This window comes from Morone saxatilis, unplaced genomic scaffold (assembly GCF_004916995.1).
Source record: "Morone saxatilis isolate NCDOM2014 unplaced genomic scaffold, NCSU_SB_2.0 Contig23, whole genome shotgun sequence".
Lineage (NCBI taxonomy): Eukaryota > Metazoa > Chordata > Actinopteri > Moronidae > Morone > Morone saxatilis.
The window spans coordinates 11133833-11158475 of NW_023339796.1; the positions used below are offsets into that span (position 1 = coordinate 11133833).

At 41.3% G+C, this 24643-nt stretch overlaps 1 protein-coding gene across 1 annotated transcript in view; it reads left to right on the top strand.

Moving 5' to 3' along the window:
- Positions 1-24643, top strand: part of LOC118334272 (solute carrier family 22 member 23-like) — a gene marked incomplete at its 5' end in the record, with an annotated part of 33790 nt that continues 9147 nt past the window's right edge. The window contains 6 exon segments of the mRNA XM_035670120.1: positions 1-414; positions 7124-7227; positions 7347-7501; positions 20585-20753; positions 22341-22468; positions 24468-24570. Of these exon segments, the coding sequence (XP_035526013.1) occupies positions 1-414; positions 7124-7227; positions 7347-7501; positions 20585-20753; positions 22341-22468; positions 24468-24570 (1073 nt within the window).

Consider the following 24643-nt stretch of genomic DNA (forward strand, 5'->3'; position numbering starts at 1 on the left):
GACCATCAACCGGAGAACGGCTTCGTGTCCCCCGAAACCACGTCGGCGGGGCTGCTGACACGAATCGACGGCGCCGTGCTTCCATTCCTCGGGGGATTTGGGAAGTACCAGAAACAGCTGATCGTGCTGACATGGATCCCGGCGATATTTATTGGATTCAGCCAGTACTCTGATAATTTCCTCCTCGCCCAGCCGAACAGCACATGTGTCCAGCCTTTGGCAAACCTGACTAATCAGACTACGGGTCATTCCTCGTTGTTGGGCAGCCCCAAAAACACCAGCGCCCGGCCAGCTTATATCTATGCCAATGGGAGTTACGGCGGCACCCACAATGACACGCACAACATGCAGTGTAGGTGCGATGAGTGGACCTTCGAGCTGCACACGGGACTCGTGCAGAATGTTGTTACCAAGGTAAGCTGTCCATCTTGAGGATGGGCATCCTCTCCATCATATTGTGTCATGCATATATGCGATACTCTACCCGCTCTGATCCTCTTAGGATCGATTAGTGAGAGGGGGGAGATTCTGGCACATATCAACACTACACCCATCCTTCAGAGAATATCACTTTAAAGCTGCAGCGCACTCGTGTTCGTATAAAATAGTGCGCAAGGCTTCTGGATAGTGGTTGTTGTTATGCCTCCATTGTTGCATACCAGGTATGGGTTTCTGCACACTGGTTGAGTCAGTTGCTTCTGTTTTCTAGAGAGCCACACATTGGCTCACTTTAAAGTAGTAGGTATCGAGCCTGCATCCTGGTGACAGTGAGTCATAGCAACAGCTGACACAAGTGTGACCTGTCACAGAGGGGTGCCACCATTGGCACACTGGGCAAAACTGCCAGGGCTGGTGGAATTTTGCCGGTTGTCGTAATGGACATAATAGACATGGAGCCTTTGACCAAAGGTCATTAGTGCACTTTCTAGAATAGTGCAACCCCCAGCCCTGGCCAAACAGCACTCACCCTATCACTGCTCTAAACAAACACCAGTGAGATATTCTATTATTATTATTCTATATTATGGCTTAAATTCTAGGGCCCTTTCAGTGTTTCAGTGTGGGTTTACCTCCTATTACATCACCATAATGTTGTGGTATTCCTATCTTTGCAGGCCCGGGCTGAGGAGACAGTATAGACCAGCCATCAGTCGGCTAGCTGGAGGAAGAAGGGTTATTATATCTCATTATGCCTATCAGTCTCCCATTGTGGATGCTGCATGCTTATATCAAGATATCAAGTTTTATTTTTGTGGGGGGGAGGAGCATGAAACTTTGATCCACCGGGTTCTCTGAGTACACTTGACATTAACGTTGATGAGGTAATGAGATTTATCTTCTGAGAAAGGACTTATCACAGAGCACGATTAAGACTTTATAAACAGAACAGATCAATAGGCATTAATGGTCAGCGTGCGGTTTTGGCTTAGGAGAAGTCAAAAATGTGGATAGACGTGCCGATAAACTGCCCAATAAATTGCATTTTTATCCACAACATCTTCAGCTCTGAAGAGTTGGCACGCAAGCCGTGATCAAAAGGCTTATCAGGAAGAGTTGTATCTGAAGCCGGGCTTTGAAGCCTCTCTGTGCTGTAGGACGGGGTTGTGGCACCCTGAGCTTGTGTCCACTGTAATGCCAACAGCCCATCTGCTTATCACCGACAGTGTCCCCATTTAAATAAAGCAAATAAAATGCAGCTGTGGCTTTTTAATGCAGCCATGAGCCAAGTGGGGACAGTTTCATTCTTGACTTCATTTACTGTCCGCAGGGTAATTTGGGGCGGGGGGGGGTTGCATGAACTAAAGCCAGGCTGATGAACTGTTTTTCTGGATGGAGGCACTGAAAAAACAACAGCTGGATATGAAGTCACGAGGGGGAATCGATTGGGTGTATCCATATGACTAAGATTTAAAAAAATGTCTGTTCTCTCATGGGTAGAAAACAAACATAAGTTTTTATTATGATGACTGAAACACTGCTGGCTCTCCTGTCATGTTGGCATTGTAACCTGTAGATGCTAATATTTGTGTTGCTTTTGCACGCATACAGAGAATGTCATGTTGACACTACTACCACCTCAGATTGGTGACAGGCCCGAGCAGTTGGTTAAAGTGTCTCTGGCTGTGCTCGTCTTCCCTGACCCATGCGGTCTGCATTCTGACAAGGTCACCGTCAGGAGAAATTGAATCAGACGGCATGCAGACGAATCCCAAAATGGAGCCAAAAAATGAAGCAGGACTGAGTGTCCAGCTTGTCTCTTTTGACAACCTGTCCCTCACTCTGCCAAGGCCTCTTCTGTCCGCCACAGCACAGAAAGTAAGATGGGAAGCTACAGCAGGAAGAGATGACTTAGCATTTCTCCCTGTGTTTGGATTGCATAGGCATAACTGCACATGACTGCACTCAGCTATCTGTGACATTCGATCTCTAAAAGGCAGAGCAGAGTGCCAACACTGAGGGAAATGTGGTAGTGTCTCTGTCAAAATGTACCAACAACACATTCAAACCCCAACCTTCTGCCAACGCTTCATATCACACGTGCTAAACATGTAAATTATATGTAGATGCACCTTCAGAATCAGTGGCCAAGGAATACATTTTTCTGCTCACCTCTTTCTATCTCAGGGTGTCACAGAAAGAAGGTTTTGATAGAGGCGGTTGGAGGTTAAGGTGGTGGTGAAGGATCCAAAGTGGTTAATGTGGAGACCCATTCTAATTGAGTATAAGCTCTCCTCAGGGTCCGTCTTAATTGGACTGAGCCTTAGAAATGAGAATGTATCATTACTCGGAGATGGATAGAGTCTCTCTGCAACCTACCCTACTCAGCTCCCATTCAGACAGGGTAACAGCTGCACACGCCGACCGAAATTGTGGCCTTGAGAACCTCTTCAAAGCAAAGATTAACCTCTACACCAATCCCCTGTGAAAGTTTGGTTCTTGCATATTAACCAGAGACACTTGCCGTGTACGGACTGATTTTAACATCTAAAACTGAATTTAGGATTCCCCTTTTGTAAAACTTACAAACACCAAAGAATGGTGTTTGGATAGAACACAAATATAGAACACAAAATAAATATAGTTTAGTCTGTAAGATATGTAATTAATGTCTTCAGATTACTTGTTTTGTCCGGCCAGCAGTCTAATACCCAAAGATATTCCGTTTTAAATGATAATGTTGGGGTGCCCCTGGTAGAGCTGGCGACCATGTATGGAGTTGCTGCAGCAGCCCAGGGTTCGAATCTGACCTGCGGCCCTTTGCTGCGTGTCGGGAACTATTTTCTTACTTTTTGTAGATTAACGATTAATTTAATAATTGAGAGGAATAATGGGCTTATCAGGCGATCGATAATGGATATAATCGTTAATCGTTATAATCAAGACTAATCAATCACTTGCTTCAGTTCTACTTCAGTATACGACAGTTATACTGTATGTCAGTGTATGTCAGTGCCACTTTTGTGTTCTGTTTCTTAGAATGTAGGCTAGAGTATTGTACGTAAGAGATAAGGAAGATGTGTTGTAAAAGCACGTTAGTGGGTACACCCAGACCCAGTATCGCTGTGCTGGAGGTTGCACACCCATAGATCCGAAAGATGATACTGTAGTTGAACACCCATGCAGGCCTCTCTGATCTGTGTCCCTTCATACTGTTTATCCAGCTGGTTGGCTCCTTCCACAGACCCCGGATCAGTGTGGGACACTTTGAAACGGTCTCAGCTGTCGAAAGGCGATGACCCCACTGCAGATACCTAGTCAGCACACAATGACAGCCACTCACAGCGTCAGCTGGGAGGAAAGACGCTTGTGACCGAAAGATAAAACTCTGTTGAGGCTTCAACTGTGTGTGTGCTGCAGGCTTGTTCCTGATAAGTGCTGTTTTGTAAGGGGGAGGGGCAGAATACTGTGGGGTCTCTGACCCTCGGCCGTGGGTTTAAGTTTGCCTTAGGATTGTGTGATGGAATACAGGCAGTAGGAGTGTTGCCTGGTTGTCAATATATGTCAGGTCAGGTGACAGATGTGTAGTTATGGTACTGTCAACAACAGAGGCAATGAATAATAGATTGAAGGACAAAGGTTTGTCATTTCACCACTTTGTCACTGTTATTTACTTGAAAATGTAAATGCCATCAACCTATGTGTCAAACATGTTTGCATTTTACATTTGACATACAGTATAGTCTGGATGTTTGTCAGTTGTATGACAGTTGAAACATGGTCACTAGATAATATAAACATGCTCTCAGGCTGTAAGTCCCATAGGCTATATCTGCAACGCCAGATATATGTGTATGGTTTCCCTCTTGACTTCTTTTTAGCACAAAGCTGCAACAGAAAGTGAGTGTATATATAGTGTAGATTTATTTTTTGCTCACCCTCCTTTTTAAATACTTTTACTCTCACCTAGCTAACCATATTATAGGATTTCAACCCTTTATTGAGGCAGTGATGCTTAAACTTGCACTTGGAAGCAGAAAGAGTCTGATAACCACAGCAAGGGTCTGTTGCTAGGCAGTAACTATGCAGCAGTCTCTCCATGTGTTTTCTGCCTTCTCCTCACAACTGCTTTTAAGCATCTCTCTCCCTCTCTCCTTTAGCCTATTATCCTTTCCCCTACTTTCCTCCATTCTTTGCATTTCTCTCCATCTCTATGAATGTTCGGTTTCTACATTGTATAATCTGTATTCCTCTCTCCTCCTGTGCTTTCCTCCACCTCCCTCCCTCCACGCGTGCTACCCCTCCTATGAACCCCCCCACCCACCACTCTGTAGTTCAACGAGTGCAGAAATGTGCAGCTGTAGTAGGGAGCGTCTTCATTGGAGCTAATAAGACTCGCTCGTGTACACTGATCATTGGTGGCCGGTCTTTGAGAGTGGTCGGCAGACAACCTTGCTGATTTGCTTTTGGCCCCTCATTGTTCTGCATTTTCTGTCAGCTAATAGATTTACACGTGTCTAAACCCAACTCTACACAGTGACTTCTATTCATTACTCCCAAATGAGTAAGACAATAGCAAGAGAGCAACTAGCAGTAATAATAAGCGCACAGCAGACAAGCGGCGTGGATTTGACTAATGCTTAGACTGAATTGCAGTTTGCTCAGATTTCTTTGCTCTGCGATAGCTGAAACTCTGTCCATATCTCTTTCCACTTGAGCTAATAGCAGTGTGGATGCCCATTAATGATGGCGTATGAGCTCGGTCAGAGTTTTGGCCGGGAGAGAAAACCCGGTTAATAATATATGTGAATTGATGCTTTTAAATAAAACACATTAATGATACTTTGGCTGTCAAAATCATCCATGCCCTGCCCATTTGGCCACGCATTTCAACAGCACTTAGCACTTGTGCTGCTTTTGTCTCTGGCATGTTACTTGGGAATGCTCTAATGTTGGTATTTTACACCATTGGTCATCTGTCTGTTGTCACCCGCAGATGTCTGTTCTGCAAAGTCACCAAGCAGTCATCCGGCCGTGCGGTGTCTGCATAATCACACTCAGAATATCATTTCAGTGTTTATTCCAGTTTTTCACAGTCTCGGGATAGGGCAACTTCAGCTTTTTAAAGCCCCTTGGTTGTGTGGTGATTGCACAACAGGAACTTGTTTGCCTCCCTCTGCCTTTTTCTCTGCTGACATCGATACTGAAACCATGAATGAGTGGCATGCCTGGATCATGTGATGGCCGGGTGGCTTTGGGTAATCCTGGAGCGTTCCATTCTGAACAGGTCACTATGGCAGAGGTTATGAGAGGTTAGAAAAATGTAAGAACAAACAACACTTTGTATTTCAAAATAAGGTTGAGCTGAAATAAATAGATTTTTAATGATAAACTATATGATACTTGGTTTATAGATGAGTTCAGTCGCAATTGAAGTCAGTGTTAAACAGCCTCCCTAACACTATGCACCTGGCATGGCTACCACGCCCCTCTCTGCTCCTTCCTGCTGCTTGTGTCAGCACAGACAGCTGGGAGGCATATGGTGCCAAATAGACCCCTAATATCCACCTCCCGCGCCGAATTTCATCCTCAGCTACTCTACAAGGAGCATTAAGTAATATTGTCCATGGTAGACGAAGTTGCAGGGTTGGGTATATCTTTTTGGGAATTGGCTCCTAAAAGCAGTTTACATGCATAAGAACTGCAAATATTACACAGAACACTTCCTGCTGCACCTCTCTCTCTCTCTCTCTCTCATCGCTCTTCCTCGCCTATCACTCTCTCATCTCTCGCTCTCTCTCTCTACCTTACATACCTCTACTCTCCTCTCTCTCTCTCTCCTTCTCTCTCTCTCTCTCTATTTGTCATAACTTGTTGCTGCTGTGGGAAGAAAAAAAAAATTAGGGCGTGCTTGATTCATGCAAAAGCAGACACTGCTTTGTTTGCAATCTAGGAATCCCTCTGCTACTGGGGTGGAGAGTTTCAGTCAAAGATGAAAACAAAAAACGGGCAGTTGACCATGATGCTGTATACCATTTTGGCACACAGCAGAGGAGGCATAAGGAAATAATATAATAAGAAATGTCACATGATGTATAACCAGTGATTTTTGACTGAGGAAAGTATTGGCTAGATAGCTGAATTTCTGATTAAGATGTTTTTAAGATGGCTTTGCAAAAACGTACATTTACTGGTTGCAGAATCACTATTTTCAAGACCACTCATTTTTTGTGCCACATTAGCTTATAACATATTAGCAAGTAAAAAGTAGTTACTCCATAAGATAAATTCTCAAAGATTTATTTTTCTGGAACACTGAGCCTAAAGACTAATAGTTAAACAATAAGCAAATACTTTTTTCAAAATGCTTACAGTATGTTCTGCGAAAATAATGTCTGGGATAATAACTAACAAAGGAAAGATAATTGTTGGTGGCATATCATGTCAATGTTCATATTCGATGAAATACCAGGGAGCCCTTCTATAACAGACTGTACCCTTCACATTTCAGTGTTGTGTGTTTTGAGTGGTAATAATGTCCCATAAATCAGACAGACCTAGAGGAGACTAATAGTCAATAGTAAGAAATATGTCATTCTCAAATATTTATTTTTCACTTCCACATTTTTTTTTTTACTCCGCATACATTTCTAGGAACTAATGTGTGGTTTATTTGTCTCTACAGTGGAGTCTGGTGTGTGACTCAGCATGGAAAGTCCACATCGCAAAGTTTTCTCTGTTGGTGGGATCCATCTTTGGTTACCTGGTGTTTGGAATCCTTGCTGACTGGTAAGATTTCAGTTCTTGCACAACATAAAGTCTTATGTACAGGTGTATAATATCAAACCTATTTTTTTCACATTGAAGGTGTCCAAAGTCAAATATAATTTTTTACCTTACGTCCATAGGTTTGGCCGCCACCCAGTGCTAATCATATCGGTGCTGTTCATGCTGGTGTTTGGTCTGACTGTGGCCTTCTCTGTCAACGCCTCCATGTTCAGCACCCTGCGCTTCTTTGAGGGCTTCTGCCTAGCAGGGATCACCCTTTCCCTCTACGTCCTCAGTAAGTCTTTATTTCTCAAATAAAAGCCTCTTTGTTATTGTTGCTATGCCTGTCAAACTTTCCATTGTAGCAGAGCATATATGCTGTTTACGATGACAATGTTGGCAGTGTTTACCGCTTGAAATTTGCAGTACATTTTGAAACAATGGGCCTTAGATTTCACAAAGAACTATACTGTAAACTTCCCCAAATAAAGAGCAGGTTATAACTGTAGGAGTAATAAGTTAGCTGAGTGTGCTAACTTTTGCATCTTGCCAACTTTTGCATCTTGCCATAAAGCAAACAGACACAGACAGTTTCTAAAATGACACTCCAAACAGAATATTGCTCTTACTGGAGTCCCATGCATACCACGGCATGCTGAGAAATCCACATCCTGACAGACCTGCTGGGTCTAGTTATGGTTGTGAGCAATCACTGTTCCTGGGAGGGGTTTGACAAACAGTCAGTTGACATGTGAATACTTATTTTCACGGATATTACTGTTTTTGAGGCCGATGATAAACTTGGCGCAGAGACATTTAGCTTGAAGCCTTTGAGAGCTAGTCGTTGCTTTGGTTTGTTGCAGACAATCCTTGCATTTCATTGTTAGACAGAACAAAAGTGCTGATGAGGAATGGCACAGTAGTAATGCAGCAGTGTACTTGTTGAGCTTTGTGTAGACCTATTCCATGGTTACTTGACGATTTACTTGTTGGCCAAACTGGTTTAGTGACTGACTTGGCTACATGTCTAATAACTAGGAGCAGCTTTTGTTGCCCTGTAAGGAGACGTTTTTCCGGCTGAGTAAATATTACATTATATATAATATTACAAAATAAACATTACATAAACATTGTTGAAAAAATCCCTAAAGGAATTGTAATTTAATACTTTAAAAAATATGATTTTTTTGTAATTTAAGACAAAATAATAAGATTAACGTACATCTTTATCATGTGCTTTTGAACAGTATTGTATTATGACAATGCCGTGTATTTTTGCAATATTCATTTTGCTCATGCTGCCCACTCTTAATCTTTAGTATCCTCCCACTGCTGGTGTTCTCATTACTATCAGACACACCTAATCAAAAGGCTATTCTACTTTAATTCTTGTCTCTAGCTAAGGGTAGCATTCAGTTAAAAGAAGAGTAATTGTGGTGCAGTGACCTCCTAACATTTATTAAACTAAATGCCATTGTCAGGATAAATTCTCATTAACTACCAGCCTCCTTACCCTTGAAGTGAACTCTTTAATTTTCATTTAGGTCTGCCAGCATGTGTCTTTTTCTGAGATTTTAATCCTTGTTACTGCTAATCAATAATCTGATAACGACAGAGGGGGGTTGTGGGGGTAGAGGCTGTAATGTTCTCGGAGATGAATCCTCTCTGTTGATGTGACCTTCTCCCTGCACAGCAAAGGTTTAAATAATTAGTTCTGTGGGAAGGTTGTGTTAGTTTGTAAAGAATGGGAGGTAGGGGACTTTTTGATAGCATCCTAATAATTGGCCGTGCAGTTGATGCATATTCTGGTCTTAGCGATGGATCCCTAAAAGCCTCTTTGGTCGCAGTAATTGGCCAGTGCAGAGGGAGGTCTGCAAAAGTGGAGGGAAGGGAAGATGAGAGGGAGGGAGCAAGGGCGAGATGATGAAGGAAAGAGCCCTCAGTGTCCTTGTCATTATAATTTACTCCACTGTATACCTTGAAAAGCTTCGCCGCACTCCCAAAATAGAATGACCGTTTAGTCTGCAAGCGGGACAAAGGAAAAGAGGGTGGGACAGATGGAGGCAAAAGGGTGGAGTCAAGCTGTACAGTTCGGCGTCGTATCAAATTTAAATGAACTTGACATCTGCATCCATTGTTTTCACGTTAGCCTGCAGTTTATGGTTCAGTAAATCAGTGGTTCTCAACCTGGTGGTTGGAACCCAATAGGAGTTGGTGGAGTTGCATGGTAATTTTGTAGAGTCAATATGTCTCTACAACTCTACTATACAAGCTTATAACATTTTTGTCTAATTTTTGCATTTAGATTAGTGTTCAGCCTATAAACTTAGCCCGAGGCTGACAATACGAATCAAAAGTAAGAATAAGAGATAAGAGAAAAATCATTCAGTTAGTTAGTAAGTTGTACCAGTATATCTTCCTTCGAAAAGCCGTAAAAGTAGTTTATATGTCTGTCTTGTTTTATCTTACCGTGTATATGCATCAGTTAGCCATTGCGAAAGATAAGATTCATTTGAAATCTACTCTGCATAGGGGACAATGCGGCTTGCAGCTTATGTTAAGGTAGAATTAAAGAGGGATTTAAGAGCATAAATAATACGCCTCTTTAAAGGTGGAATACCAGGGCAGATCAGCAGTATTTAACCATTGTGAGTGATCAAAAGGAAACAATATTTTAATATATCGGTTATAGTTTCACCAGCAGCAGCAATGATGCAACAGGGCTGTGTTCCCTCCAATTATTGTGAGCCAGAGTAAAGATTTCTATTTCCCCCCACTTATATGTCCCTGTCCTTGCTTTCTCATTACTCTTTGTGTAGTTTTCACTGTTTTTTCTTATTCTGCTTCTTTTCTCAGTCTCTATCTTTTAAGTATACCTTCCCTGCCTCCATCTTTTGTTCTACCTTTCTCTAAACTATTTTTACATTCTTTGCATTTCTCATTCTTCCATACAGTCTGCAATCTACAAAACTACAATACAGTGATTGCAAAGCAAATCAAGTAGTCACGAACAATTTTTTCAGTAATGTTATGAAAGGTTAATGCAGCACCTTGCAATCATACTCAAGTACCTGTGCAGTTGAACAATGGTTTAGTGGGCTGGAAGTTGCCAAGAATATCTAAAATATGATGTTTACAGTTTCTGTAGCTTTATGGGAAAGTAACTCTAGAAGTGGTGACCTTTCACCCTGACGTGTGAAAGCCCAGCATTTAACACCATAGCCAGGATTATGGGGTCCATGCTGATTCTTGCATCAACAGCAAAGTTTTTCATGTTTCCTTGCTTCAGGCTGAAACAGGTAATTATCATTCTGGCTACCAGTTCCTCACCTAACAGGCATAAAAGGAGTAGTCAGCCACAACAGTTGTCATCTAATCAATCAAATATAGTTCCTCCTTGCCGTTGTCGCAGGCTTCTCTGTTAACAGTTGAACACTTAAATAATCAAACTAATTTCCCCACATGCACTGTTCCATTGGTTTACAGTTTTTACAGTGACCTTATGGTTCTCTGGAAAGTATAGCTCTGCCTATGAGTAGCTTACTGTGGCACTATATTGTAAAGTCAACTTGAGCAGGACTTGGACATGTGTTTATTTAAGCTTGGCATATTTGTGTAGGTTTTGTGTTGCTTTACCACCGCCCTTATTTCTGATCATGTGTGGCCTCTGTCACATGCTATTTGCCCCGCAGCCTCTCTGTATTGACAAAACTCCACGAGAGCTGCTCCAAGAGTAGGAACACAATTGTTCAATAACACATTACTGGAGAGAATCTATCGTTTCATTTCAAGGCATTCTGTTTTATTTATTGCGTTCGCATGAAAGTTGGCTACATGCTAAGAGTTTAGCCAATATTTCTATCTAGTCCCGACACTGTGATAGTCATATGACATTTCTGCATGTAACGTTATGAACCAAGTCCCAGCCTCGGCTGTGTTTGCACTAGAGGCTTTACACTAATCCCATCTTTCCCATCAATGCATGTGCAATTAAGTCTTAGTTCATGGATTTTGAAGGCTGGGCGCCATTATATGCCATCACTTTTAATCTAGACAGTAGCAATATGATAAATGCAATATTTCTGTTTGGTTTGACAATTTCATACATCCTTGTGAATGCAGTAATTAGAAGACAGAACTCTCCTGACTGCCTGTGTGTTACCTCATTGTGGAGAAGGCGTCAATCAGGGAAATTCACAATATGTGTGAGTCTCTTTTAAGTGTGTAGAGCAATTTACACACAGCTACAATCCGTTCCACCAGAATGGCCTGTCGAAGTCAGGCCCACTGCGGGGCCCGACATGGCTGATGTGATGTGACACTTGTACGCTAACCGCCACAGAGAGACAGAAAAAAAACGGGGAAAGAGAATTGGTAGCAGGGTGGTTTCAGACAAAGGGAGAGAATGGGGGGCTATCAACTAGTGTGAGAAGAGAGAAAAAAATGGAACTTAAAGGCTGAGAGGAATGTTGAAACTGCAGGGGATTGAGAAAGGAAGGTTTTTCACGTGATTCTGAAGTGTGCTAGACTAAGAGGCAGTGTGATACAATTACACCACCACCGCAAGTGATAGTGAAGTGTTAATGTATGTTAACATTAAGCCCTTTCATCTATAAACCAGGCTAATATATCTTTCTACTAAATTGATCTACGCAGGCTCCAAAGTATAACAGCAGAATAGCAAAGCCGATAGCTATAGAAAGTCATCTGATGCAGTGCTGCTATTTATACCCCGGTGCTCCATCAGAGTGTGCTAGCCTTTTTAGCATCACAACACCAGGCCGGACAGGCCGAGCCTCACAGTGCCTATAGCTCAGCATCATTGTGCTGCTCACTATTGCATTTTTACAGTAAACACCCCACCCCCGACCCTCACCTACTACCCCCTCACATGCAAACATACTGCACATCAGCTTGCTGAGTCATGCTAACTTGCTGCGCTGGAGTGTTTTTGCGAGATTTTTTCCATCAGCTTGAAGACAAGATGATTGTGTTCTGGGGCAGTGGGCCAGAGATCGCTTTTTGTTTACACCGGTTATATCATGCATCCACATCAGCTATTTGGGAATAAAATCAGATGCTTTTCCAGGACATAAATTACATTCTTCCCCTGAAGTATTTTCTAACACCAAATATCAGTTTAGTACTATTTTTACAGTGGCAGAAGTACACATACTGTATAGCTTATTGAAAGAATTGTGTGTCCCAGTGAGGTTTCTCTCTGAGTGTGTGTATGTGTGTGTGTGTAAACCTATGCATGAGCTTAAAGGTTTTTCATTTCACACCTTTAATTTTATGAAAACAGCTATCCAATACTGTTAAAAGGCAGGATGTTTACTTTGAGAGATCCGCACAATTGCCTTACAGTAAAGAGCGAAATGTCTCTACACTCATGTCAAGTGGAATTCTTGCTCACTTTCCATGTCTGAATCAGAGGTGGCAAGCCTGTACATGTCATGGGTGTGTGTGTGTGTGTGTGAGTGAGTGAGGGGAGCCTTGTTGAGAGAGAGAGAGATACAGTAGACAAACAAACAGGGGCATGTAGAAAGACGACAGACCACATGATTCTGTCATAGTCTCGGGTGCATACATTGTGAATCACTTTGTGACTTTTTTGTCATTAACCTCTGACACACAGGCTCATGACTGCACCACTGTGGTGATCCAGAAGGTGATCTAATGGAGGATGTTCTAGGACAAACTCACGCTAATGGTTTGGGGCAATAGCCAGCTCAAATGTTTGTCACTATATTTTAAAGGAACGTGTAGGATTCTGTGTCATCTAGCGGTGAAGTTGCAGATTGCAACCATTTGAATACAGCTCAGACTTCCAACGTGTAGGAGAAACTAGAGTTCCCGCTCCCCCATAGATAAAAACATGCTCATTCTAAGGTAAAAAAAACTAAAGTACTCTTATTTTCAGGTGATTTTACAGTAATGAAAACATACCTATGAGTATATTCCATTTCTGTTTGTGGATCCTCCTAAATGTTACACACTGGACCGTATTCCTTTTAGGTTTGATTCCCTTTCTCTTGATATTTACACATTAATGATGATTAATTTCTGAGGTTTTTTTTTTTTTATGCCAGATCATGGCCTCATAGATAAATGCAATGGCAAACAGGTCACACAAATCAAGTTCATTTCATATTTAAAAGATATAGTATTAGTGCCAATTCAAATTCATTTGTGTAACTTCGCCTGTTGCTATGTGCCAGAAAATGCCAATAATGGAACCGCTTCCTGCCCTGACATGACCTTGTTTTCCAAGCTGATTTGTGGTTTTGTATTGAGTCCTGGCTAAATGCACAATCCATACATTATTTTTGTTGTGCCAAGAGGCTTAGATTTTTTTTTAAATTCCAGCCACTGCTTATGGAAACTTGTCATGTCTCTGAGAGAAGATGGAAGGCAAGGAGAGAGAAATGGACAAAAAAAGACACGAGAGAGACTAAGAGTTATGAATATTACATGACCGCACAATATGGTAATATTGCTGCTGACACACCCACTCAAAATGTATTGATTGTGTGGGTAGTGTTTGCTGTCACACCTTTTGTACATGTACTGGAGACGTATGGGTCGATCAGTTACACACATGCATACAGAAGACTACATATTACAGGGAAGGAAAGTATATATGATGGTCTTATAGGGGTTATAGTTCTCTGCTGCACTTTTCCACAACGTTTTTTTTTCTTTTAAAGGTTTTGTAAAGTGTGTCAGAGTTATAATTTGACTGCCCTTGGTGTACGAGTTTACTAAGGACACTCTCCTCAAGGTTTTATCCATTCATTGCAACAATATTTCAGGGTGGCGGTTTTGCTCTGCTCATGTGCCGCTACAGAACAAATCCAATCGAGCTTGATACACGCTGTACCTTAGCTTACAACCCCTCTGGCACAGCCTGATATACACCACATTTATTGAACATGAACACATATTAAAGGCTCTGGTGTTCAAATATTGAATGTGCACCATACAGTATGTATCTATTTATGAACCGTGTAGAGATAGGTGGTGGTCATATATGGGGGTTTATAATGCGTGTGGCTACAAAATAACTTCATACTCAGCAATAATCTTTTTTTTGTTTGTTCCTGTTCTTAAGAATGTGTGTAAGTGAAAACGTTTAAAAATGGAGCACAGTAAGGGGATTTGAGAGCATTTCCTCTTTTTTTTAAATTTTTTTTTCATAGGAATTATATTCAGCATGACCTCTGCTCTGTCCTCCATGAGATTTTACATAATATATAGTCATGTGTGTTCCCCAGCTTTGTCTTTCCTTCATTAAGACAGCTTCTCTATTCAGACAGGATGATCTGTGATGTATGCTTCCTGCTGCAGTGCTATGCTACATTTCGTCAGGTTTGCCAGGTCAGGCCAGTCTTGTCCTCTTCACTGTTCCTGTGTTATTCTGTAATGAGGAGCTTTCTCTCTTGTGGTGCCCGCCCTTGAAACCACAGGCATTTATCTCTGCTCACAGATGAGGTGCAAGGGGAAGCACAAAAAGATTGAAGCTCTATGTATTTATCTGTGTAAATGGCTTCCTTTGTGTCAATGTCAGATTCCTGTTTGTTGGTACAGTCTGACAGGCAGCAAGCGTTGTTTGCTTGTTCCTTACCTGTCTTGCTGTCTGTGTTTAAACTGTGTCTGTGCCATTGATGGGTATCGCTCAGTCTCGCCTGACCCGAGTAGTGCTTGCCAGATCTGGAAGCTTTTCATTTCCCATCATAAGGCTATGCCTCCCTGAGGACAGCAGCCACTCACACCAGTGCAGAGATATTGTTCTGCCATCAGATTGAACCTTACAGAGGCCACTTTTTATTTAATCTGAATGTTGAGAATAGTCTGAAAAGCATAATTAAGTATATGGAGAGACAGGGTGGGCCGTAGATTGTAGACTGTGTACAGAGAACAAATGCTTTTTAGCCAATGAAAGGTATTTTCCATGATACACAGGTTGACCCGTCCTCATCCTTCCCCACAATCCGCTCCAGCAGTCTCCTGATAAATGGGTTAAGGTGCACACTTTTTTCCTCTAAGCAGGGTTAAAGTTCCCTTTTGTGTGGAGTTTGCAGTTTTGGTTGCTAAGCAGACTTCCTCACTTAACAGGTTAGGCCGCATGTATATCCGACATCTGTTTTTTTTAAATGTCTGTATTTTAGCTTGTTTTTTTGAAAGCGGACTGGATGACCTAATGGTGGTGTTCTAAATGGCCCAGAGTGGGAATCATTTCTAACCCTTGTTGTTTGTGAGAGACATTGCATGATCTATCCTTAGGCTATCTCACACCACAAATTCCTGAGTGAAGTCCAGTGATTGGTAAAATCAGCATGGGCAACCTTTGCACTTTCTTTTAATGAGTATATAAAGAAATGACTGCGGTTGTAGTTCTCCTTTCGTCAGGCTGATTAATCTATTGTGTTGGGGCAATCCGGGAGTTTTATATTTATGTCAGAGTGTAAGCTGTGTATCAGTCACTCTGTATCTCTCGGAGAGCCAAAATAGCTTGATTTTGTGCTGATCTTGCTGTGTGTGGGAGGAAGGGGGTGGGTATAATGGGGTAGTTGGAACATAACACAAACATTACCAAAGAAAAATACTCTCCTAGTGGTATTTTACTTTGAGAATTTCAGGACACATAGATCAAAGGAAAATGCCTGTGGCTAGTGAAGGCTACTTGGCATTCTTTGCAGCTCCAGATAAGGGACTAATCAATGAGTATGACCTTATTCTTAGTCAATAGCCCCTTTTCAGTGCTTGTAGGAAGGGAGTATACCTCAGGATATTTGTGTGCTAACACAATCACCCGATATATAAACAAAGACAAGAGAAAAAGTACTGTGGAATCTCCCCTTGGAGCATTCTTTTGGAAGTTATTTGGCAGAGTAATTTTAAGTTCACTACAGTTTGTTCGTGCCCATATGTACCCAGAATCTTAATGATCTACCATCAGTGGGATATTGTCACTACACCAACTCCAGACAAATGCCAGGAACAGAGAAGACCACTCTATACTTGTGGCTTTTAATTGACCTGACAAAGGTGTCCTATTCTCAGACAATCTCCGAATAAACAGTTAAACAGGGCTCTGCACTTGCCCCCACACTGCTATGTGGTCACTATGTTCCACTGAGGTTGCAACTCCAGGCACAGACCAAGGTTCATTGGGTCCTTATCAGGGAAGTGATGTTTGCTGACAATGCTGCACTGCTCTGTCACTCAGAGGAAACACTTCAAAAACTCATCAGCAGCTTTGCACATGCCTGAATTGAGTTTGGTCTTACTAGGCATTTCCATCTGAGGGTGCAGAGGTTTCACAATGTATTGATGAAGCAACAACAGAGTGCTCTATACTCAGGCCTTTACAGTCACCAGATCTCGACCCAATTAAACACCCATGTGAGATTTTGGAGTGACGTGGATGGTCAGACAGCATCTGAAACCCCACACCTTTCCAGACATCAGATCTGGGGAACACCTCCAGGGAACACACACATAATCAAAACACAAATGTGTCCCTTCAGCAGAGCTTCAGAGACTCCTTGCAGACGTCCTTGTAGCGCATGGTTTGCCAGGATTGGCACAGATTACACAATCCTGACCAACCCTGTGCTACAAGGATGTTTGCATGACATAGGGCAAACACCATTGACGCAGCCTGATAATCAAGACTGAATTGCCATTTCATTTTACTTCCTTCATTCAGCCTGGCATTGTGTTCATGTTTCATGCCCATTTCTGTTTGGGGACGGGAGGTTTTTTGTTTTGCCATGACAGTAGTACAGTAGTGAGTAACTTCTAGTCCGACTACATTATCCTACTGATGCCATTTACAAATGACATAGAAGCTATTGTAGCGATAGCTAGGAACTTTATCAATGATAGAAGAAATATACCAATCACAGAGATTCAACAACCTGCACAGCTGTGTCAATCTTATTCATGCTTGTCACCATTTTCATGGCCATTTGTCTGTCACTAATTTCAATGTGTGTGTCTCCTTTTTCTTTTTTTAAACCCACCTATAAAGCTTTAATTGGACAAATGTCTAATCGGAGGAAACCGCCATTAATAAGCACAACAGACCTATTTTAATTTCTGAACGAATCAGATACGTGGGCAGGGATTCAGAGGTCTGGAACCAGGATATCGTTGATGCTGAGGCATGCTAATTCACAGCAGTAGATGTAAAATATGTGGGAGGAGAAGAGGGAACACAGCTGAGGGATGGCAACTGCAATGCAGCTGCACTTTGTTTTTCACCTGTGACACCTTCAAGAACGACTGTAGCTCCAGACTCTACAGTCATTGCAGGTGCTGCTAAAAATAAATGAGTCTATGCCATAAAAATTAAGCACAGCAAACAAACCTGTTATCTTTCGGTATCTTTCAGAGAAATTCTACAGTCTTCCTGCCATTAAATTATACTCCGCAGATTGAGTGGCCAGGATTAGGCAGTTAAAACATGGCATGGGGCCATATGGACCTCATGTGACCAGTGAAAGAAAGGTCATGACTTTAGCCTGTGGGTACTGGGAGTGGCTGCACTAAGTGCCTAGTGGTCAACCAATCTCTTTCACTTGCAAAACAATGGGCCTCCTTGAGTGAGCTGTGTACTTGACAGAAGGCTAGTTAGCTACTGTGGCGTGTGCCAGAGTCGGATTCATATTCTTGTTTTGCCAAAGTCAGCAAACCAGCCAAAGCTTCTTTGGGGATTATCGACATATTATTAATTGGCTATTGGCTTGATCACTGATGACGTCACTTCCACTGCGTACAGCACGTGTCCAAATGCATTTAAATGTGTCTTTTTTAACTTGTTTTTTCACCTCAGACATCCACTGGTACATCTTTATTGTATGTGACATCAGAATAGTTAGTGGTAGATTTATGTCAGTAGAACACAGGCTGCAGCAGGGAATTGTGGGATTGCTGATCTAGTGGGTTGTGGAGGATTAGGGTCAGCTGCAGTAAGGAGCTCAGGCCTCCTTGCATTTCTTTTTCAAACTCTGCTGCTCATTCTGCAGCTCCATCTACATAACGTGCCATATTTTATATAAATTCCCACCTGTTTTAATATCTTTATATTAGGTATATAGCTTGTACTGTCCTGAGTGTCTGTGTGTGTTAACACTTTTCCGTAGCCCACCACAGGATGTAGTTTTTTTCAGTCACAATGCAGTGGCCTGTTCAGTGCACATGACGCCTTATACATAACCGAAGAATTCAAATCCCATGCAGTTCATAACCAGTGAACCGTTACTTTTCTCCCAGCAGCACACAGAGAAGGGGTCTCGAGGTTAGTTGGTTCAAACTCAGCAGGTCTTGCACCCATCGCCCTGCTCTCAGCTCATTGGCTTTGTCATTCCAGCTGCGATAGTGTCTGTGAACAGAGAGCATTATTCATGTCCTCAGAAGGGGGCAAGTCCTAATTGAAATTCCGGTCTTTTCCACTGGAATGAAGCAGGGCCGCCGACACCCACTGTATTATGCTGGCCTTGTCACCTTGAAAAGCCCATCTGGAGACTGTTCACATTCCTGGGCAGCAGAAAAGACCCATTAGAAAAAAAAAATAGTGATGTATAACAGAAAGGAACGAATGAAGCAGGACAAAAGATTTGGGCAGTGTGAGAATAGCAGCATTACAGTACTGTTCACTTTCAATGGTTTGATGTGAAGCCATCCTCTACACTGCAGTAACTAAAGGGCTGGACTGTCTGTGGTTGCTGGCTGCCAGTGTGGTGTGCATGCTAATGGCTGGGTGAATGAATCAGTGCCATTCTGATAGAGGAGAATTGAGTACAAGGAACCTCTTTCTAGTTAGTTCACTCTCACAGCAGCCTACTGTCTTGGTCTGTCTACTGTCTCTGAACAACAACTGTACATGGTGATTTATTGCCTTTATTTAATGTTGCTAAATTTGACATGCACGGTACAGTAGGCAAAATTTGTTTTTGACACTGACATATCAATGATTTTTCAGTTAAGTGTTAAGTATAAAATGTAATACATATTTAAAATATTTCTGTCACAATTTCCCAGAGCCCAAAGTGACATCTTTAAATTGCTTGTTATGTCCAAACCACAGTCCAAAACCTAAATATATTCAATTTAGTCTTATATAAAACATAAAAGCAGGAAATGCTCACATTTGAGAAGCTGAAACTAAAGCAAATGTTTTCTATTCTTGCAGGTTAGGTCACGTAACAGTTTATAAATACATACAAATTTTATAACATTTTTCATCGCAATGTACTGCCTAATTTTCTTTCACGTAACTTAATATTTCAACACTAATTGGCGCTCATTTCCCTTTAACTGGGGTGTCACTTGGTCCACTGCTGGTGTAGTTAAACTAATATGAGGTGTTTCTTTATATTAAAAGTCACAGTAACAGTAGTAGTCATAATGTACAACGGCCTGGGAATTATGTTCCATTACGTGTTGCATCAACATAACATAATCTTCTTCATGAGTATCATTGTCAGGATCCATGTTCTGGCCTGTCTGCCTAACCTTGTTAGAGGTGATGTTCTGTTTCAATGGTTGATTCATCAGCTCTGGCCTATTTTTGTCAGCATGAGGAAAAATCACCAAATTAGGACCCAGTGCTCTCTTTACATAGACACTCCTAAGTTGGGTTGCACTAACTCTCTGTGAATCCATTTTCAAGTTTGTGTGTAAACTCTCCTAAGTTGTCACTAACAACCAGCTAGTTTGAAACTAGTGATTTACTAAATGTGCTTGCACTATTGGAACTTAAGAAATGCCTTAGCTGGTAAAGAATGCTAAAGTCTCTGTAACATCACAGGCTGTAGCATGATGTACATGAAGTACAAAAGGCAAGCAATACATTAAACTTAACTGCCAATGATTTGTGTGTATTACTTTGCTTTATTTAATCTAAATGATACTTTACTGTAATTGATACAGTATGTTTTGTATTTAGTAATAGTCATGCAGTTTGGAACTAGTGGGGAAATATCCAATTGTACTAACCTAGCTGACATTTTTAACAAAACATAATATTGTTATTTTTTAGAAAATGTAGTTTAAAGATCTTCCTACTTTACATCATTTTTGGGGCAAATACGCTGACAATATTCCATATTACCTCTCACAAACAACAAGGGTTAGAAAGGATTACCAAGCAAAATTTATTGGTTCAGTTAGCTTGGTAGTCACTGGATGCGAATACTTGGCTAGTAATACCTAATCTCTACCTAAGAATTATTTTATGTGGTGCAGTCTGTTTTAATTTAGTGATCCATAATTGTCCTCTTCGTTAAACTGTTACATTGTAACTACATTTATTGCAAAAAACCTTAATAACACATTTGCTTCTCTCTTTCTCTTTGTTCTCTGCCAGGGATTGAGCTGTGCCTGCCGGGATGGCGTTTTTCCATGACCATGGTGGCCAGTTTTGTTGTGTTGGGTGGTCAGCTGCTGATGCCTGGGGTGGCATACCTCTGTCGCGACTGGCAGGTACTCCAAGCTTTCATCATCTGTCCCCTTCTGCTGATGCTGTCCTACATCTGGTAAGGAAAAGACCCGAGCATCTGCTGCACCTTTTGGCACCAACCAGTCTTTTTTTTTTTTTTATTTGTTGAAGTTTCAAAGGTTTCAGGTTAAATTCTAGATGAAACTCTTCCACTGCTGAAATGTGACATCTGGAATGAAATTCTACATGTGTTAGTTCTATTAGTTTTTTATTGTCTAAATAAACCCCAACAACACTTTTGCAGATTGACTTGGTCCAAACAAAGAAGTGGAGGAAGTTTCCAAGGACATTTTTCAGCAGTGAATTCCCAGCTGAATTAGTTTTCTTATCGTTAATTCATTTGTGACCTCTACTGTGACTGCAGTCTCTTTTGCGAAAGCTCAGGCAATAAATACTTGTGTATTCACCCCAATTTATTCTATGCTGGTGTGTACAAAGCCAGCAGAAGAAAATCCAGGAATATAGATTTTTATCACATAGCATAAAAGGCCTTTGCTTTCTTCAGTGGTGCAGCTGAAGAACAAATGGGGTTTCCACTCAGAAACAGTCAAAAGTACTCACTAATCTGGTTGAACATAAATGCTGGTGATATAACTCACTTCAATCAGTGAGCAGAACGGTTGGGGGGGGGGGTGATGGGGGATTTCGACAACGATAGTCAGAAACCTTAAGCGCCCATCAAGGTATGATTGAAAGAAAAAAAAAAAGCTGAAAAAGACTACAGAACTCAACGTCATGAAGCGGGCTGGGAAAGCGATAAGTCACAGATATTACTGAACATTGGGCAGTGAACTCAAACTAACCAACACTGTAGCATCTTTTCACACATAATAGAGCTCACAGAGCACCCACTACTGAGATACACAAATACATCAGCAAGCTTGAGTCAGCCTTCTCAAGAGGATTCTGGGAATTTTTCAAAACTATGGACCCATGTGGACCTTCTTGATTAAGCCAGACAGCGCTTATGGGCATATGTTGGATTCATCATCGCTGATAAAGGTGCTGACTTTGTAAATAAGAAGCTGATTTGGCTGAAGAGTCCAACGCTGCAAGTGATCTAGGTTTGCTGATTTGGGAGAACAGCCTAAAACCACACCAGCGCACGATCATGAATCATGCACTTTCACTTGCATAAGCATCTGTTCCAGAGAAATTCACCCAACAGACGCTATTATGACATTGTTTTTGCTGTCCGTATTCAAATCAACATATTTTTGCGAGGAGAAACCCGACTGTTCAGAGAAATGTGCGCCACACAATGTAATACAACCAGATAACAGGGTGGAACAAATAAACAGTGATAACAATGGCTGGCAGTCATGTGTTTGTTTGTTGTTCCCAATGTCAAGATATCTGGTTAGGCTAACTTGAGTACCACCTGTAAATTTTATGTGAGTGTGTCTAAGTGAAGCGGATTTCCTGTTAATCTTAACATATCTTAGTTGACCATGAAAGTTTTCTACATTTCATTCGAAATATGTTGAAGTGACACACTGGTTAACAAAAAACCAAGATTCAATACTGCTAAGCCTCATTAAGAGAGATCCCAATCAGCATTTTTTCATTCATTTTGCTCATTATTCATGTCTATTAACCAGGACATCCCCCATCTTTTTGACAGGATCTTCCCTGAGTCACTGCGTTGGCTGCTGGCCACTCAACAGTACTGCCGCTCCAAGTGGATCATGGAATACATAGCAAAGAAAAACAAAGTGAACATGGAGCTTGACGCTGATAATATCCTCACAGGTATAATTTCAAAGTAATCCACATTAAAAGGCTGCTTTTTACATTTTGATAATATGACTAATGTATGTATTTGTTGAAACATGTTTTTTATGTTAAACGGAGTCATTGTGTCTTTGTGTATTTTGCTGCAGTGAAATCTTTTTTCTTTTTTTTCTTCTTCTGCGTATACCCCAGCTGTGCTTTCCTTAATAAGCCAGATTGACAAGGTTACATCAGTTTCCTGTCTGGTTACCATAGTAACAGACCACTCCAGAGGTAGCAGTGGGTGTTGAACATTACATTATGACACGTTAGAACATTCATTAATTTCGTTATGGCCTGGGTGGATGGACATGACATGTTGGTGTAGAGACGGCAGATGGGCGCAGGTCAGGCACTTTGACCCTGGGTTAACTGCGTCTGCACTCAGAGCCTGCCAGAGGCAAAGAGCAGGGTGATGTTGTTGTTCGTAGCAGATTGGATTTGTGTTAAGCTTTAACAGTGCTGTTTACTGTGGTATACTCTGTCATTGCTTAGTTATCAATACATTTAAAAAAAACAGTGCCACTGCTTGGAAAAGGTTCAAAGAGGAACCACTTGGTGTGAAATTGACTGAACTTTCTTAGGACTCGGATAGCGTGTGCTGACGCAGCATTAAGAAAAGTACATTGCCACAGACATTAATTTATCCACTCTTGTTTTTATAGTAACTGGCTGTCCCCAACCCTTACAGTAATATTTCCTATTTTAAACCGCTCAGCACTAAATACAATGTTGGGCACTGAATGTTCTTACTGTCGCTGTAGCAGAGCAGTTTTTCAAGCCCTGAGACATGACAGATGCATACGTAACTAGTGATTAGGTCAACTTTGGAAAGTGACTGGATTGATTTGTATACAGTAGATCTCAGTAGCTTTAGATAGAATAAGGTAGTCTTACTCAGAGGTTTGGAACTGTAGCCAAGGGATCACTGGAAAGCCTGAGTGATACAGCCGGAGATAACCTTGAGGCGCTGGTGTGGAATGCTGTCACATGCCTGAGTCAACATGAACATACAGTGCCACAAAGCAGAGGTGTGTTTCTGTGGCAACCCCGCAGTCTTATACAAAAACATTCACCAGGTGCCATGTCTTATATCACTTGCGGCTCCAGGGTGTTGCCCTCTAAGGCACAGTTCCTGTTCCCCTGTGAGCATTGTCATACCTGTCTCACAAAGCAGCGGGAGCCGCGTCTTGTGGGATGAAACGTGCTCATTAAAAATACATGTGGAATTTTCTGTGGTTGCAATAAATCAGGGGCGTCCTTGTTTGACTCTTTGTACCCAGACTGCTGTCAAACTTTCCTTTGACCTGAAAACCATCCATTTGACATGATGGTATTAATCAGAGCCTGGTGGATGTATAAGCAGGCTGAAATCACCTGATTACGGATATATTGGAATCAGTGTATATGTTGGCAGATATGCAGATAAAAGTTTTTTTTACATTAATTTATGTTGTTATTATGTTATTTTGATACTTATTTTCATGTGTAAAATATATTTGTGGTGTTTTATTTGAATTTTTATTTAAAATGATAGAATTTCCAGTCAAGTTGATGCTCATAATTTGTTCCTATCTTATGTTTACTGTTACATCCTTGATAGAAAACTTAATTGTTCAACTGTAAATATCCAGCCTTAGTAGATATCTTAGCCCTTCTTCAACAAAATTTGAGGGATAGTTGTAATTGAGTATTATAGTTTTGGGTAAAAAAAGGAAACTAGGTAATAGTTTTATGTGTTTTATTTAAAAAATAAGCCATTGTAGTTTATTCATTTCTTTTCATATCATATGTAGGGATGCTGCAACATCGGAAAAATAAATACCAACAAACAATAAGAATGCACTTATGCAGTGACCAAACGTCAAAGAGAAACTGAGGCAGAAACTTAGTGTGGACTATTGCACTTTATGCAAAAATCTTTTAAAAAGTGAGATATTGTCCAGGCTCTAATATTAATGTGTTTTCTTGTTTCCAGAACTGCAGAGAGCCCTTCAAAAAAAACCTAAAAAGACGTGCATTGTGAAAATGGTCGGGACGAGGAACCTGTGGAAGAATATCGTTGTGCTCTGTGTCAACTCGTAAGTGTTCATCTTATGTTTTGCCCCTTCGCTGTTTGGAAATGTATGCTGTTATAGGTGTGTGTGTGTGTGT